The following is a 17,253-nucleotide window of genomic DNA, read 5'->3' as shown; positions in this document are numbered from 1 at the left end:
CATCCTTCTTGTCGTGTGGGGCCCAAAACTGGACACAGTACTCCAGATGAGGCCTCACCAATGTCGAATAAAGGGGAACAATCACGTCCCTCGATCTGCTTGCAATGCCCCTACTTATACAGCCCAAAATGCCGTTAGCCTTCTTGGCAATAAGGGCACACTGTTGACTCATATCCAGCTTCTCATCCACTGTACCCCTTAGGTCCTTTTCTGCAGAACTGCTTCCTAGCCATTCAGTCCCTTGTCTTTAGATGTGCATGGGATTCTTCCATCCTAAGTACAGGACTCTGCACTTGTCCTTGTTGAACCGCATTAGTTTTCTTTTGGCCCAATCCTCTAATTTGTCTAGGTCCCTCTGTATGCTATCTCTACCCTCCAGCGTATCTACCACTCCTCCCAGTTTAGTGTCATCTGCAAACTTGCTGAGGGTGCAGTCCACGCCATCCTCCAGATCATTAATGAAGATATTGAACAAAACCGGCCCCAGGACTGACCCTTGGGGCGCTCCGCTTGATACTGGCTGCCAACTAGACATGGAGCCATTGATCACTACCCGTTGAGCCTGATGATCTAGCCAGCTTTCTATCCATCTTATAGTCCATTCATCCAATCCATACTTCTTTAACTTGCTGGCAAGAATACTGTGGGAGACCGTATCAAAAGCTTTGCTAAAGTCAAGGAATAACATGTCCACTGCTTTCCCCTCATCCACAGAGCCAGTTATTTTGTCATAGAAGGCAATTAGGTTAGTCAGACATGACTTCCCTTGGTGAATCCATGCTGACTATTCCTGATCACTTTCCTCTCCTCTAAGTACTTCAGAATTGATTCCTTGAAGACCTGCTCCATGATTTTTCCAGGGACTGAGGTGAGGTTGACTGGCCTGTAGTTCCCCGGATCCTCCTTCTTCCCTTTTTTTAAAGATGGGCACTACATTAGCCTTTTTCCAGTCATCGGGGACCTCCCCTGATCGCCATGAGTTTTCAAAGATAATGGCCAATGGCTCTGCAATCACATCCACCAACTTCTTTAGCACCCTTGGATGCAGCGCATCTGGCCCCAACGACTTGTGCTCGTCCAGCTTTTCTAAATAGGCCTGAACCACTTCTTTCTCCACAGAGGGCTGGTCACCTTCTCCCCATACTGTGCTGCCCAGTGCAGTAGTCTGGGAGCTGACCTTGTTCGTGAAGACAGAGGCAAAAAAAGCATTGAGTACATTAGCTTTTTCCACATCCTCTGTCACTAGGTTGCCTCCCTCATTCAGTAAGGGGCCCACACTTTCCTTGACTTTCTTCTTGTTGCTAACATACCTGAAGAAACCCTTCTTGTTACTCTTAATATCTCTTGCTAGCTGCAACTCCAAGTGTGATTTGGCCTGAAGCTTTAGAACCAGGATTCCCCAACTGAGTTGACAGGGGTGTTTCTGAAGTGGCTCACTGGCAACGGGAGTCACAGACAGCAGCAATCTAGCATGCCCAACATTCAGTGGGTAGAAAACAAGAGTCTGATTTGCCAAGCCACTAAGCATCTGCAGCTCCCATCGACATGAGTTAGACATGGAGATGTGCAGCACTTCTGAAAATCATGCCCCAGGGCTTTTCTTGAGGCACAATACTGAGGAACCTAATCGAACTGGTCTGGCATTCTCCCAATCCTCCTGCCCCATCACCATACAATTGCACAGAGCCACAGAGAGCTGCAGGGAATGATGTGGAAGAAGGATTTTTCCCAGGGCTTTCCCTGAGCCACATGAATTTCAAGAGAATCCCATTTGCAAAACAGATGGGAAGAAAAATACTTGGTAAAAATTTACTTGGTAAGAAATACTTTGCTGGAGGACCCCTGTTAAAATATATAACACCTGGGGGATAAGGAGCCTCATCCTAGAACAGCAACCCAGTCGTCCCGATCCTATTACATTTCATAGTAGATTCAATGTTGAATACATGGGTGGAGAACCAGGCTTGCATTGGGGAAGGAGCAACTGAAAGTCAGGTAAAACCCTGCTTCTTCAAATTGCATGCAGTACATGACATGGGAGAGCCTTCTTCCCTTTCCATCTATGGAGTATTTAGAATAAAACACCTGTGTGAACTATCTTTCTGCTCCCAGCCTCTTGCTGGCGAGATTGAGAGGAGCTGGGAGTGTTGCAGAGGCAATGCACTTAGTTTGCTCTTATATACAAAGGTTGTAGGTGCCTCAGAAATCCTTGCCAGCTCCTGTCCAGAGACTATATTCAGGCCCAGGGGAAAGGAGTGAACCATGCCACTCGAGCAACCTTGCCTACCAACTAAGGAGTGTAACTGATGGGCTGTAAAAGGAGTCCTGTCCAGTCCTCCCTGGCTGGGAAGATGTTAGTTGTGATGTAAGGCCTCAAGGGTAAAGGACATAAAGCAGTGGGAAATGAGGGACACTAAACCTTCAAGAAAGACATAGAAGTACCTTGGGGAATATAGAAGAGCAAGAGCTCTATGCACAGACAGAGACTCCCCTACCCTGAGATTAGCTTGAACACTTCCTATTCGGGGAGTGCTTGGAGATGGGAAAACAAGGCAGCAAAGGGTTAGGTTTTACAATGAATTGTTGCACTAATCATCCACCTCAAGAGCAAAGGGATTTAGGAAATAAATTAAAATCAATGTGATGGTTCTGTCCGGCGTGGGCATTTATCCAGATCCACCATGCGGTCTGCAATCATCTGCAGTCTCGCTCAGAAGAGTTTCAGCCTCTGAAATAGCTCTGTGGGAAGCCCTGCACTAGAATAGCACTGGGGGCTGGGGCCCAAACTGAGATGCACGGGCACAGCTGTGTGAGATCTTAGGTCTGCAATAGCCAGGGGGCTGCAAGTCAGGAGTGAGGTGTGCTGGCAGAGCTGTGAGGGGGCTCGGGCTGAGAAGCAGAGGATCACAAAGGGCTGCTGGCCAGGAGGAGGTGTAATGGTATACTTGTGCAGTGGACTGGGACTAGCTGCTAGGCCTTCACTTTCATAAAAAACACTTCCTCCCAAACGCATCTGTCCTGAAAATATTACAGACAACTCATTGTTAGTGGCCTACTGAGGGATAGGCTAGACAAGGAGGCCAGATTGGATGATCACAATGGTTCCTTCTGGCCTTGGAATCTATGAATCTGTGATGGGGAACAAAGAGACTTATCAGCAACCCCTCCCCTCTTCTAGCAGGAGCTCCTGCTGCTTCCCCACTGTCCCCAAATCCCCATTATGCCTCCATGCTGGCTCTTCCCACTTCCTGCCTGTGCCCTGCCCTTTCCCAGCCTGACAGAAAGAGCCACACAGACACAGCCTTGGGGGCAGGTAGGTCACACCAAGAGAGTGGATTGGTTAGGAAAGTCCAGATTAGCTCCTCATGAAAGTCCTAACATGACCTGCCTCTCAATGACCACAAACCCTCCCTCATCCCCATCCTGGGGGCCCCACACAAACCCCAGATCAGTCCTGTAGGTGATGCACACCTGGGAATTAGCCAGTGTCATAAGGTTGAGAGGCAGGAAAAGGCAAGTTGGAGGAAGGGAGAATCCAGTGCTTAATGACTGTGTTAGATGGACCCTTTCTTTGCTTGTAGCTGCAAAAGGATGGCACCAATCCCTAGGACATACAACATATCTCCAGGCAAGCTATTCCTATAATGGCACCATCATAAACAGTGGGGCCTTGTACCTGTCATATGTACCAGCACTGCAAGGGTTAGATGGTTTAAGCTGTCAGAAACTTAATCCACCAGTGAAAAACTACTTAGGCTGCCTGTAGCTAAAATGAAATGAGAAGCCTTTACTTTCCTGGTAGCTATTCTGATTTTATTTTCCAGTATGATCCTCTCATCCAAAGAGTTGGGGAGCTAGAAATGCTACAATTATGCCAGAGGAAGAGGAGCCTTTGACATGAATATGTGGGTTGATTCTTAGAGATTAGAGCGTCTGGCCTGGGCAGGGACTTTAGATGTAGGATCTTAAAAAAAATAACAGGGCGCCATCCTGAATTAACCACAAAGAAGGGGTAATGCATGCAGAGCGCTCCTTCAGCTCCTGACTACATGACAGGGCCTTTCCTAGGCTGGCAATTACAGGTGTATGCAACATCCTGACAAAACACTTCACAGCTTGACTGAATCACTGTTCACAAAGCTTCACCCATCCTGATTACAGAATCGCAGAAGATTAGGGTTGGAAGAGACCTCAGGAGGTCATCTAGTCCAACCCCTTGCTCAAAGCAGGACCAACCCCAACTAATCATCCCAACCAGGGCTTTGTCAAGCCGGGCCTTAAAAGCCTCTAAGGATGGAGATTCCACCATCTTCCGAGGTAACCCATTCCCGTGCTTCACCACCCTCCTAGTGAAATAGTGTTTCCTAATATCCAACCTAGACCTCCCCCACTGCAACTTGAGACCATTGTTCCTTATTCTGTCATCTGCCACCACCTAGAACAGCTTAGCTCCATCCTCTTTGGAACCACCCTTCAGGTAGTTGAAGGCTGCTATCAAATCCCCCCTCACTCTTCTCTTCTGCAGACTAAATAAGACCAGTTCCCTCAGCCTCACCTCATAAGTCATGTGCCCCAGCCCCCTAATCATTTTTGTTGCTCTCCGCTGGACTCTCTCCAATTTGTCCACATCCTTTCTGTAGTGGGGGGCCCATAACTGGACACAATACTCCAGATATGGGCTCACAAGTGCTGAATAGAGGGGAATAATCACTTCCCTCGATCTGCTGGCAATGCTCCTACTAATGCAGCCCAATATGCCGTTAGCCTTCTTGGCAGCAAGGACACACTGTTGACTCATATCCAGCTTCTCGTCCACGGTAATCCCCAGGGCCTTTTCTGCAGGACTGCCGCTTAGCCAGTCAGTCCCCAGCCTCTAGCAGTGCATGGGATTCTTCCATCCTAAGTGCAGGACTTTGCACTTGTCCTTGTTGAAACTCATCAGATTTCTTTTGGCCCAATCCTCCAATTTATTTAGGTCACTCTGGACCCTATCCCTACCCTCCAGCGTATCTACCTCTCCCCCCAGCTTAGTGTCATCCACAAACTTGCTGAGGTTGCAGTCCATCCCATCATCCAGATCATTAATGAAGATGTTGAACAAAACCGGCCCCAGGACAGACCCCTGGGGCACTCCGCTTGATACCGGCTGCCAGCTAGACATCGAGCCATTGATCACTACCCGTTGAGCCCAACGATCTAGCCAGCTTTCTATCCACCTTATAGTCCATTCATCTAATCCATACTTTTTTAACTTGCTGGCAAGAATACTGTGGGAAACCAGTCACATGACATGCCTTTCCCCCTTCCCTCCTGCAGATTTGTAACATGAAATGTGACCCGATAGTCAGACCGGAAATCAGCAAGCGGCGCAGGATTGTAAAACATGAAACAAGAAGGCAACTCAATTTCCGTGGCTCCGAGCAGCAGCATAGTCTAGGTAAGGAAATGTACAGCTTGCTCATTATAGGCCTCAAACTGCTATTGATTAGTTGGCCAGCAAAACAAACCATCTGGTAGCAGCCAAAGTCGGTATTGATGTCCTTTCAGAAAGCAGAGACAGTTCGGAGCTGGAAAGAACTACTCAAAAGTAGTTCAGGCCTGTTAACCCCTTGAATGCCAGGCCTTTTCCATAGACTTCAATGGGCTTTGGATCAGGGCCTATGTGCCTCATTAGCATGATGAGCACACTTAAGGCCACATCTTCTCAGCCATGCCCATTTTACTGCCTTGCACATTAATAAGTAAGGGACAGGATGCACAGAGGCATGGGTTTTAACTATCCCTCAGTGTGGAGGATTAGACCTAGCCCTTAACCTTACTCACTCCCACAGGTCACTTCTACTTGTGCCAGATTGTTCTCAAGGAACTGCAGGAATAAGGTATTGGTAACTCTGTGCATAAGGGGGAGCACGCTAGGTGAACTGATGGCCCTATGCACCGCTATCTGCTGGCTGCTTGCTGACCTTCCCACCTGGGGATAGTTCAATCAGTGACTATTTTCCATCTAACATTTCACCTCAGGCAGATGGGAAATGCGAAGGCATATCAGACAAGGCTGCGTGAGAGGAGGCCATCACTATCTCTCCAGTCCAGGCCTTTCCTGACAGTAGTTTCTAACCCTTTCCCATGCAGAACCTTTTTCCAAGTAGTTGCACAGTAGGAAAGGACCAGGTTTATAGCACAGGTCCCAAAGTGTTGATCTGTTTCTTGATTTAAAAGAGTTATTGCAAGTAAAACACCTCCCGAGGAGACGGGGGAATACTTTGCAAGCTGCATGCAGCACTTTGTTTCCTAGTCTTGACATCAAATCCTGGAATCTGTTCTGCTAGCTCCTGGGTACTGTTTCGTAAATGTCACACCTTTACTTTGAGGGTGTCTAAGTAGAGTGAAGAGTAATGAAATATACTGGACTGACACAGTACACCCATACGTCAGCTTCTGAGACAGTCTCCAGAGTGGGACTGTCCTGAAAAGGCAAGGACATGTGGCCACTAAACCATCAGGCACTTACAGTAAGTGTTTCTAGTAAGTCAGATGCCACATCCACTTATAGGTTTCAGAGTAGCAGCCGTGTTAGTCTGTATCCACAAAAAGAACAGGAGTACTTTATAGATCATCTTGGACACTAGAGGGCTCTATTGCACACACCGAAACCGGTCCCTTTGGCTCCTATTCAGCAAATCCACAAAGCTTTTCCCTATACAAACAAACAGATTTATCATAGGGAAAATATGAAACACACCAAACTTTACAGCTGCTGATCAGAATTACATGTTTGGATTATAAAACCAGATGGATTAACAGATTTCTTTGCCTGGAAGAAATTAAATGGAATAGTATCTCATGTACTAAATCAAGCACTGTCCTGGTCTGATGTCTCTGAAAATGGGGTCATTACTACTGTCTATCTACACACCACACACACACACACACACACACCAGTTCAGCAGCTTGGGATGAGCAATCACATCTGCAAGCAACTAAACAACATAACATCGCATGAATCTCTGATCCTTGTGTTATCTATTTTGTTTGGGGGAGGGGAGGGTGTTTAGAGGGTTTTTTTTTAACAAAAAATATTAAACAACCATCTGTTATGTTTTGATCTTTTCCCATCAGACCTGTCATTGCTTGATACACTCTGCCAAACCACTTGCCTGATACTTCCTGGGATAATCCTTCGGGGTTCAGATCGCCCGCCTTACCTTGGACTGCTTGACCAGCTGATTGGCAGAGATTTCACAGTGACAGGGGTACGGCTCACAGTGCTGGACAAATCACAGGCTCACCTCATCTCTGAGACACTGAGCACTGAGAGGTGCAACGTTTCGACAATGGTATGGAACAATGGAGCTACTCTTCCCTCTGCCCCCCAAACAAGAAGAGCCATTTGCTAGTCTATACAGTTCTTAATTTCACTTAGTTGTGACTCCTGAGATGGCAAATCCCTGTTAGGCCTTCGAGTACATCCCCCTGTCAGTGCATAATAGTTCCTTATTACACTTGCTAGTCTTGATTTCAAGCTAGTTATAAATACAGGGGCATCCCCAATTTCTCTTGGGAGTCTATGCCACAGGTTCAGGGTGGACGTTTTCCCTGATATATACAGCCTCTATTTCCCTGTTGTTAATTTCACCCCATTAATCCCTATCCCCCTTTTGCTATGCTAATTAATCCCTCTCTCTTCTTAGTGATTACACTCTTGACTTATTGGGAGGGGATTTTATCCCCCACCGCCTAGTTTTCACTTAGCCAATCTAAGCATATTTAACTGTTTCATAGGTTTTACTCAGAAACCAGACCCCAAATCATTTTAGTTGCTCATCTCTGAACTCCCTCCAGATTGTCACTAGCTTTCTGGTGCTGAGGTACCCAATAGTAATCTCCAGGATAGTCCAGTGTGTTCACACACAGCTATTTGGAGCTCGATACTGCAAAGGGTTGAGAACTCGAGCCCTCCTCTAACAAAGCACTTAAGCACGTGCTTAACTTACGCATGTGAGGCTTGCTGTTGAAGTCCATGGAGCTATGCCTGTTTATGCCTGATCTGACCCCCTCCCTGGCTGCTGTGTGAAAGACAGAGGGAGCCAGCTAGGGTGAAGCAGAGAAGCGACTATACAAGAAAGTGCTGTCAGATGTACAAAGCAAACAGTGGGGGGAAATGATTTTCCTAGAAGTGGCTATAAACAAAGGACTGTCAAATGCACACAGTCACCCAGCTGAGAAAATACCGACAAATATTTTTGCCTCTGACCTTTAAGCTTGAGGGATCTTAGTTATTACTGTAGCAAGAGCAGGTAAGATATTTTCAAAGCGTGATTTTTAAACTGACACTATCCCTTTAAAGTACGTCTGTGTAGAAGAGCAATTCCCCTTTGGTTATCTCAAGGATACCAGTCCCTCATGCACCAGGGAAGATCCCCAGCTATTATAGGAAGGACAAAAGGGTGGGTAGTATAATGGAAGCCAAGCAGCACCAGTAAGTGTAGCCCAGAAATTGTTTTCCCCAATCAGAGAGGAATGTTTTCAAACAGAGTTAGACAGGGCTGGTATATTTCCATACAGGTCTGATCGTGCTGAGCCAAAGGGAGTCATTACAGCAGTCACTCTCCCCCTGCCAGTGCAGTCTGAGTAACACACCTGAGGCCACACTTTCTTTTCAAGACCTCAGTTTTCCTCTCGCCCAGAGGGAAATGACTAGGAAAGAGGTAATGAATAACAACTGAACTCTGGTGCAGCAGGCATTTCAAAGAGCGTGCTGCCCCATCTCTTTCATCCCCCCACGCAGCGCGCAAGCTGTTCCTTGTGCTGTCAGCAGCCGATCACAGAGTTACTTAAGTGGGTCTCAGTACCAGCCTGGTGTTCTTCCCTCCCTTGCAGCATTCCCTGTTGGATGGGGCATGTCTGGTGGTAGCAGCACAGCGAGACAATGCCGTTATTTGCTTTGACTCCCTGCTGGACAGGTAAGCAAGGACAACACCACATCAGCCACATGCCAGAGAGCTCCTGAGCGGAACATGGGGCTGGGTTGTCTTCTCTGTAATTCATTTCCAGTTTAGCCTCTCCTAAGGGAGGTACCTCGCAAAGGCCACGCATTTGTCATTATTTATATTGGGGGGTCGTATGCGTCAGCATGTTAGAGAGCTTTTAATTTCTGAAGTCACACATCCTAAACACCCCAACCAGGTGATGGGGTCTCTCAAGGATGCGGTAAGGATGGCTTTGAGATTTTATTTTGCAAAGACACAGGGAGTTCTCCAAAATAAAGTCTCACTTAGAGAATAAACCTGCTGAATCAATAAACTTCCTAGGAGAAAATCTGTGTAGATTCTGCATTTACCACGGAAAACTGATTTCAAACAAACATTAGAGAGTGAAATAAAAACTCAACCTGTTCAATAAATCACCACAAATGCCTGGTAGAGGAATAAATGTGCTAAAACAAACAGAACCCCCCATGGGGACTAATTAGTGGAACAGAATTATCATCAGACCAATTAACCCATTGAACCCAGGATGCAGAGTTTCTCAACACTACAGGCTGATATTTTGCAATGCGATGTGCAGTTATATGCACCTTGCTTCTTCTGATGGCTCTGCTGTGCCAAGAACTTGGCAGAGCCCATGCATGAGGGTTATCATGCAGCACAACAGGCCAACTCACTGCTGTGCGGCATCCCCTTGGATAACACCATCAGGATACTGCTCTTATTGAACGGACACACAAGAATGCTGGAAAACTATCAGATCTTTCAGAATACATTGGTAGGCCATTTGGAGACATTGGCCAACTATGAAGGAGGTCAGAGGTTGTCACCCAAGCTCAGTACCTAGTTGTGGGAACTGGGAATCACCCATGTGACTTAGGGAGCCTCACTGATTTTCACTGGGACATAGTCTCCTAAATCAAGGTGCTTTTGAAACTCTTACCCAGCACCTCTAGTCCTTGTCCTCTGGCTGATTCGGGCTTTGATGGGTGTGAGAGTGGGAGGAGCGAGGACTAGTGGAGGCCTCTTGGTTCTGAGAGTGGCTCCAGAGGGCCTGGGTATTTGGGGAAAAAACTAAAACTAAGTCGTTTAGAATTTCCCCGGGTGAGATCTTTGCTTTCCACCAGAGATAAATATCCAGGGCCGGAGGGCTTCTCTTTTCCCCCCACTGCCCCAGAGACTCTGTTACATCACTGGTCATTACTGTTTGTCTGAGGGATTATATTTTAAGAGCCCCAATCCATTTATACAAAGCTTTGTAAAACCCCGGATTTATCTGTGTAAAAAAAGTTCAGCAACAGATGCACATGGCCTGAGCTGCTGGCAAAGAACATACCCCTCCCCTCAGCTAGGTCATTTGCAGGCGCTGAGAGCTTAGACAGCAGAGTAACACTTGCTTCTCCCTTGCTGTTTTTTCTCTCTCTCCAGTGGCCACTGGCAGAAGAAGGCTGTGCTGGACTGCAAGCAGCATCTTCTGTATCCCCAAACGGAGAAACAGGCAAGTGGAGGAGGCCCTGGTCCACATAAATAGCCATTTTTCTTTCCATTTTGTTCTGCTGGCTGTAGATTAAGTAGAGCTGGTCAGAAAACAGCTTTTATTTTTGGTGGAAAATTTGAACAAAAATTAAACTTTCTCTTGATGAGGGAAGGAGAGGTGCATCATAGGAGTCCCTGGCAGTGGTGCATCAAGGGAGATGTAGTCTGGCCAGAGATCTCAGCCCATGGAAGAGAATGGGAGCATAAGGCTCCCAAACTACAATTCCCATGCGGTACCGCGCTGCCATTTGGAATAGAAATATTTTGTCCTTTGGGCAAAATAGCACATTTTTTCACATAAATTGAATACTTTTCGTGAAAAGTTTCATTTGGTTGAAAGCCTAATTTTCCATCGAAAAATAATTTTGATAGAAAATTGTCCACTCAGCATTAAAATTCTAGAAGCCCTTGCTCTGATTCAGGGGGGGGAAGGGAAGTGAGCTCATTAACCCTTTAAACGATGGGCTGGCTGGCTGTTTTCTCAACAGCGCATTGCAAACAGGGAGAGATTGTGTCAAGCAGCTCCAAACCAGACAAGAGCTTTGGAGGCAGGGTGCTGGCTGAACAAGGAGGGTTAGGGGTATAAAGATTTTGGATCTCATGAGAAGTGGTAGCCAGCAAATCAGCCCATCTGGGAAAGCAAGGGAGAGTGTCAGATGGGTTGGCACATGGCATAGCTCTCATTGGAGCTGACAACAGATGGCAGATTTTCCCCAAAATCAACATTCAGCACCAGCATCCTAAGGGTTAAGCCTCAGAAGATACAGCTGGGATGGCGCTCCTGGGTCTGTGTTCTTGCCAAGGCGGGAGCTCCCACAATCAGCGCTGTAAAGCTGTAGTGTCCAGCACCAGGTGTTCCGTGTTGCCCCTGACAGGCAGTGCAGGTCCCCTGATGCTGCACTGAGAGTGCGATACAAAGCCTGGGAAGGTCTGCAAACCCCAGCTCTTAGGTAGACCATCGTTAGAAGCCAGCTACGAGTGTATGACACCATAATACCCGCTGCTGCCAATAGTGCTCGACTGTTGCCATGTAATGTGCCAGGACAACAGTTCTAGGCTGCCTACTGGTTTTTGGGATGCCCTCTGATTTGCTTGGGAAACGATGTTGGTTGTCGTTGTCTGACATAAAATCTCTTCTGCCTTGTGCCAATAAATGGGCAATGAGCCCATGATGAAGAAGCTTGGGATGCTTTCTGTGCCGGGACAAGTTCCATTGCTATACATGTGTCCAACCCAGCCTCTCCACCATTCAGCATATTGGGCCCAATCTCATTTCCACTGAAGGCAAGCATAAGACTCCCATTGATTCCAGTGGGAGCAGGAGCAGACCTGCTGGAATTTACCGATGAGGCCTTCAGCTTTGCCCTGAGAAGAGGAAATGCGGCATTTTGCAATCAATGCAGAAAACAGTGCCCCCTTCATGATGGATAGGGGTGCACAGTGGGAAATATTGTCTCCCATTGTCAAGGGGTCTTTTACTCAGGTAGCTTTAGAAATGACCGAGCAAAACCCAAGGAGCAAACTCCTAGAAAAATTAGTTTAAAGTGCCTCAAAGGATGTCCATGGGAACCATGTTTGACCCTCTGGTCCCTTGCTAATGAATTTACGAAGTGCCAGCCAGGCCTCCCAGGCCAGAGCTAATGAGAAACAATATGATGTCAGGCAAAGGGCTAAATAAGAGGAGCTAAGATTTGCAGCAGCAGATCACGTGAGCAGAGCTGCAGCCTTCGATCGTGGAACTAAGCCATGGACAGTACTGAAAAGGGATTGCCAGTTTAGCTCATGTCTCATAGACTTAAAGGCCAGGAGGCAGGGCTGGATTAACCTTTTGTGGGCCCGGCGTCAAACATATGTGTGGGCCCCTATGGAGGCAATGGAGCATGGCGTGGGGAGGTCAGTCCCTAGAGCGAGGGGCCACCCAGGGGCAATGGGGCATGACATGGCAGGGGCAGCCCAGCTCTGCCCAGCACAGTGCAAGGGCTCTATTTACATGCTGCCAGCAATGCCCCTTCCCCTTGGGGGCGGGCCCATACCACGCAGCCCCCATGCCCAACACCCCATAGGCGCTGACACCCCACAGAGCACCCCCAGAAAAAAAATAGTGTGTGCTGAGCACCCACAGTCAGCCCCGCCAATCAGCTCCTCCCTCTCCCCCCAGCGCCTCCCGCCTGCCGCTGATGAGCTGTTCAGCGGTGGGCAGGAGGCGCTGGGGGGAGGGAGAGGAGCAGGGGCAGGAAGAAGTGGAGCGAAGGTGTGGGGGGCGCTCAGGGGAAGGTTGGAATGGAGCAGGAAGAGGTGACGCATGGGTGGAGGGGGGGCGGGAAGAGGTGGGGCAGGATGGGACCTTGGGGGAAAGGGTGGAGTGGGGGCAGGGCTTGGGGCAGAGCAGGGTCAAGCACCGCCGGGGAAATCAGAAAGTCAGCACCTCTGCAACACACACACCCCCGAATCCCTATAGCCAGAGCCTCCCCCAGACCCAATATGCCCAGCGCCCCCCCAACACCCCTCCACAAATGCACGGTGCCCTGCACAACACCACCCCTGCCCAGTGCCCCCCTGCCCACAGTCCCACCACAACTGCCCAGCACCCCACACAGAACCCCCACTCCCTAGTGCCCCAACACACAGATCTTCCCCGCCCCCTCACAGCCCAGCACCCCCCCCCAGACCTCTCAGAGACCCACTCCCCCACATCCTGCCTTCCGGCCGCATTCACCGGCAGGGCCGCCCAGAGGGGGGGCATATACTATTCTATAGTATTGCAACTTTTTTTATGGAAGGGGCCCCCGAAATTGCTTTGCTCCAGGCCCCCTGAATCCTCTGGGTGGCCCTGCTCACCGGCCCTGCTGGGAGGTGACTGTGTCTGCCAGGCTGAGCTGGCAGCGCATCCAGGGCTGGTCCCAGGGCGGGGAATCACTCCGGCCCCTCGGGAGTGGCACAATCTGGGCTCCCTTGGGACCCACTTGCCTGGATTAACCCCCCACACTGCCCCCCTGCCCCAATTGGCCGAGATTGGCCAGGCTTCTGCACCAGTCCCATGTGGCTCAGCTGCAGGGAGACAGGCAGGCCCCCACACGTGGTGGAAAGCAGAGACTGTCTGGAGCTGGAGGTGCACTGAGGTCGGCCAGGGGGCAGAGAGGAGCAAGTGATGGGTGGTTGGGGGGGAGGGGGCAGCAGGCTGCCAGGATCTCAGGGTGCAGTACAAGCGGAGCAGGCCGGGCCCCTTCTGAGCATGGATCCTGGTCCATGGCGCCACTGGCGCCATTGTAAACCTGGCACTGACAGAAGGGACCATCATGATCATCCAGTCTGTCCTCCCGCATAGTGCAGGCCACAGAACCTTGCCCACCACTCCTGTAATACGCCCATAACCTCTGGCTGAGTTACTGAAGTCCTCAAGACTTCGAGTTACAGAAAATCCACCATTTACTCTAGTTCAAACCAGTAAGTGACTAATGTCCCACACTGCAGAGGAAGGTGAAAAAAACCCAGGATCTCTGCCAGTCTGATCTGGCGATGTCCTTCCGAACCCCACCTAGGGCGATCAGTTAGACCCTGAGCATGCAGGCAAGAGCCACCAGCCAGACACCCGGGAAAGAATTCTCTCTAGTGTCGTGGATGGGCCTTCTATGTAAGGCACTATGAATCATTAGGTTACCCTTTAATATCGTATACCAAGGCCAGGCAGCTGTACTGCACTGCTCCAAAAAGAGAGTGGTGGCTGCTTTGTTTTATGAGACTCACTCGAATATGTAGGGAGAGCATGCCCAGCTTCCTGCTATGTCCCTATAGGATTCTGCTGCCTTTTCTGTTTAACAAAGCACATAGTTACGTGTATGTCTATATCACACTGAAATTGAATTGTCGGGCTGGGATGACCTCTACCTTGGTTATGCACTTCTGTGCACTCTGATTGGTTTTGGCCATCTGATTTGCATAACCACGGACAGTTATTTCCTACTAGCTGTATGCCAGGTAAGAGCCCCATTGCCCCCTGATCTAGCCGCTGTTAGCCAGTCAGAGTGCGAAGCTTTGCTTGGGCACTATACATATGTCAGTAACTGTACAGTGAATGTGCAAACCTCCCTCCTCTGAGTGGCAGCTCTAATCCCCCAGCTCTGCCTGGCTCCCGACCCCCTGGGAGTTTTCCTGCTGCTAGCCGGCAGCCAAGATGGCTGTCTAGCTTCTCCCTCCCTTCAGCTGCATCAGAAAAACTCTATAACAGACATGGAATAGAAGGGAAAAAATACTAGCAAGCAAAGAGACTGAGGTTGTGAGAGGCTCCCTCTGTCCCAGTCCCCATACAGGTGAGCAGGGCCTTGTCCCCCAGGTCTTGCCTGGTGTCAGTGACCTGACTGCATTGTTTGCCCCCAACCTGTCCCTCTCCATTCCTTTGGGAAGCATTAGGAACAAACCCACACGGCAGCCAGCCAGACCAGGAGAGCCAGGTTGGGGTTGGAAGGAAGGGGTGGGAGGAGGAGGAGCCGTGGGGATGTATTTAGATGATTTCCCACTCAGCACCTTGTGCATGTCATTTTTGTTTCTCTTTTATTGAAAACATGAGCCCTGAAAGTGTCTATGTCATAATAATAACTGGAGGGTGTTTCCCTTCCGCTGGGCTAATCCACGCCTCTGCATCAGGATGGATTCAGCCCCAGATACACTTATTACCTGGTACACAGACAGTAAAAGCTAGCCTACCCCACCCTGCTTTCTTTTCTCCCCAGGCTGAAGAGCTCCTCTGTTGCCTTTTTGACTCCTTGACATCCGACAGCTTCTACCGCATCGAAACCCAGGATTCCTAGCCAGGATTTTCTGTTCTCCTGACCAGCCCAACTGCAAATCCGGTCACGGGTATCAGCACGGGTGCACGCCCTCGGGACTCCACTGGTAGAACAGCCTTGTAACCATTTGTTATTAAAATGTCAAGCCCAGAGTGTGGTATTTGCATTACTAAGTTGAAGTAGGGGGTGATCAGAGAAATAATCAGTCAACACTGGAGCCATGGTTTCGAGGGGTATGATTTGAAAGGGAACTTGTCTGTGCTGCACAAAGCAAATTACAGAGCATTCCTCCATCTGGAGAACACTTTGGAGGCAGAGCACATGCAAAGAGTAAAACTTTCTCTGTGCTTGTCATTCTGTCTGTTCCCCGGGAGCCATTTGAACAGGTACGTGGGACCCATCTTCTTCTCCCCAAAGGAAACTGGGAGAAGACTCCGTTTTTGCTAATCACCAGCTTGTCCCTTGTGGAAGGGCCTGCTGCTTTCCTGTGTGGGTCGAAGGTCAGCTGCAGGCAGGGGAGATGGGCTGTGGCAAGAATAGGGAGGAATCAGCCTTATACTGCAGCAAAATTAATCATTTGAGGCCCTCTCATAATTACTCTGAATGTCTGAAGATTCCCATAGGGTCATTTTAGTCACTTGGGGTAAGGGTTACGATGCAGTCCTGCTCCCATTGAAAGCAATGAGAATTAGACCAAGAGGAGTATGATCAGTTGCTATCCTCAGCTGTCTTTAACCAAGAGCTCAGGCAGGTACTTCCAGTCCCATTCACCTGGACTCTGTTTCCCTTCTCTCAGGAACGCCCTGCCATTGATTGTTCTCAATAACATTCACCGATTGCAATGAGGATAAATCACAGTCAGTTTATTTGACACAGGAGCTAGAGAATGGAGAGAGAACCACAGTAAATAAAAGGGAAGCCAAATAAAAGGGGAGCAGGCTGAGTGCTCTACAAAACCCCGCTAGCCTGGGTAAAGCTATTGATTAAGCAGGTTTAAAAGTCCTATAGCTTAATGTCTGCTTGCCTCTGTTCCAGCCCTCACACTAACATCTCTCTCTGTTCCAGCTCCCAATACACAGTCCCCTGCCATTCATTCAACTTTACCAATAGCCTGTGATCTAAAGCATGTTTCCTCTTCCTTCGCCATTTACTATCTTGGTCCTTTCAATGTGTTTCTTTGCATTATCACCTGCATCCTCTGCAAAGGCCCTCAGTCTCCTGGGGGCCAGCTGGCCAAGCCCAAGCCCCTCTTGGGAAGAATCTTGCCAGATGTTCTCTTCTCAGCCCAAGAGACCTCGTGTTCCTTTGTCAGCCTGAGCTTTATACACATGCACACAAACACACCTGGTTAAATCTCCTGTTGTGGACACAGCAAGGACAATTCCGGTGTGCTAACTCACAGCATCATGGCACATAAAAGGAGGACAGTTATTTGCTGGGATTTAGTGCAACTTGTATTTCTGAGGGTAAAGTTTTACTGCACTTCCTGCAGCTATCTAGCAAGGACACCAGATTCTGGCTGTATGTGGACAATTGGTCTACAAGCAAAGCAAGGTACATAGGCCCTGCTCCTGCTCCCACTGAAGTCCATGGTAAAACTCCCATTGAATTCACTGGTGTGTGATCTGGCTCATAGTGACTGGCAATGCCCTTTGATCTGCCTGTTGGCTTGCGCTGTTGATCTACTGGCAGGGGGTCCACCCTGAACAGCACACAAAAATCCCAGGGTGTATTAATAACTTCATAGGCCTGTAAGCCAGAAAACCCTCCCATGCATATATTAATAAAAAGAAGCAGGGCAGCAGAAACTTTCCAGCTCCAGCATTTGTCCTGATGCTGGTTCTGCAGTGGGCTGCTTCCCAGAGCCATCCCCCAAAAGGTCCTCTGAGTGTAGACCCAGGATGTCCTGTGGCTGCTCTGGTGGCATAGCCTCTTCACTTACCAGC

At 48.9% G+C, this 17,253-nt stretch overlaps 1 protein-coding gene across 3 annotated transcripts in view; it reads left to right on the top strand.

Moving 5' to 3' along the window:
- Nucleotides 1-15,457, top strand: part of DNAAF8 (dynein axonemal assembly factor 8) — a 149,273-nt gene extending 133,816 nt beyond the window's left edge. For all 3 annotated transcript variants that reach the window (XM_065559812.1, XM_042854127.2, XM_065559811.1), the window contains exons 28-32: nucleotides 5,317-5,437; nucleotides 7,120-7,337; nucleotides 8,881-8,963; nucleotides 10,416-10,485; nucleotides 15,251-15,457. In XM_065559812.1, coding sequence (XP_065415884.1) covers nucleotides 5,317-5,437; nucleotides 7,120-7,337; nucleotides 8,881-8,963; nucleotides 10,416-10,485; nucleotides 15,251-15,328 — 570 coding nt within the window. In that variant the 3' untranslated portion in view covers nucleotides 15,329-15,457. The remainder of the gene's footprint in view (nucleotides 1-5,316; nucleotides 5,438-7,119; nucleotides 7,338-8,880; nucleotides 8,964-10,415; nucleotides 10,486-15,250) is intronic.
- The last annotated feature ends 1,796 nt before the right edge of the window (nucleotides 15,458-17,253 follow it).

This window comes from Chrysemys picta, chromosome 10 (assembly GCF_011386835.1).
Source record: "Chrysemys picta bellii isolate R12L10 chromosome 10, ASM1138683v2, whole genome shotgun sequence".
In the NCBI taxonomy this organism is placed as follows: domain Eukaryota; kingdom Metazoa; phylum Chordata; order Testudines; family Emydidae; genus Chrysemys; species Chrysemys picta.
This window is presented reverse-complemented; position numbering and strand designations above follow the sequence as displayed.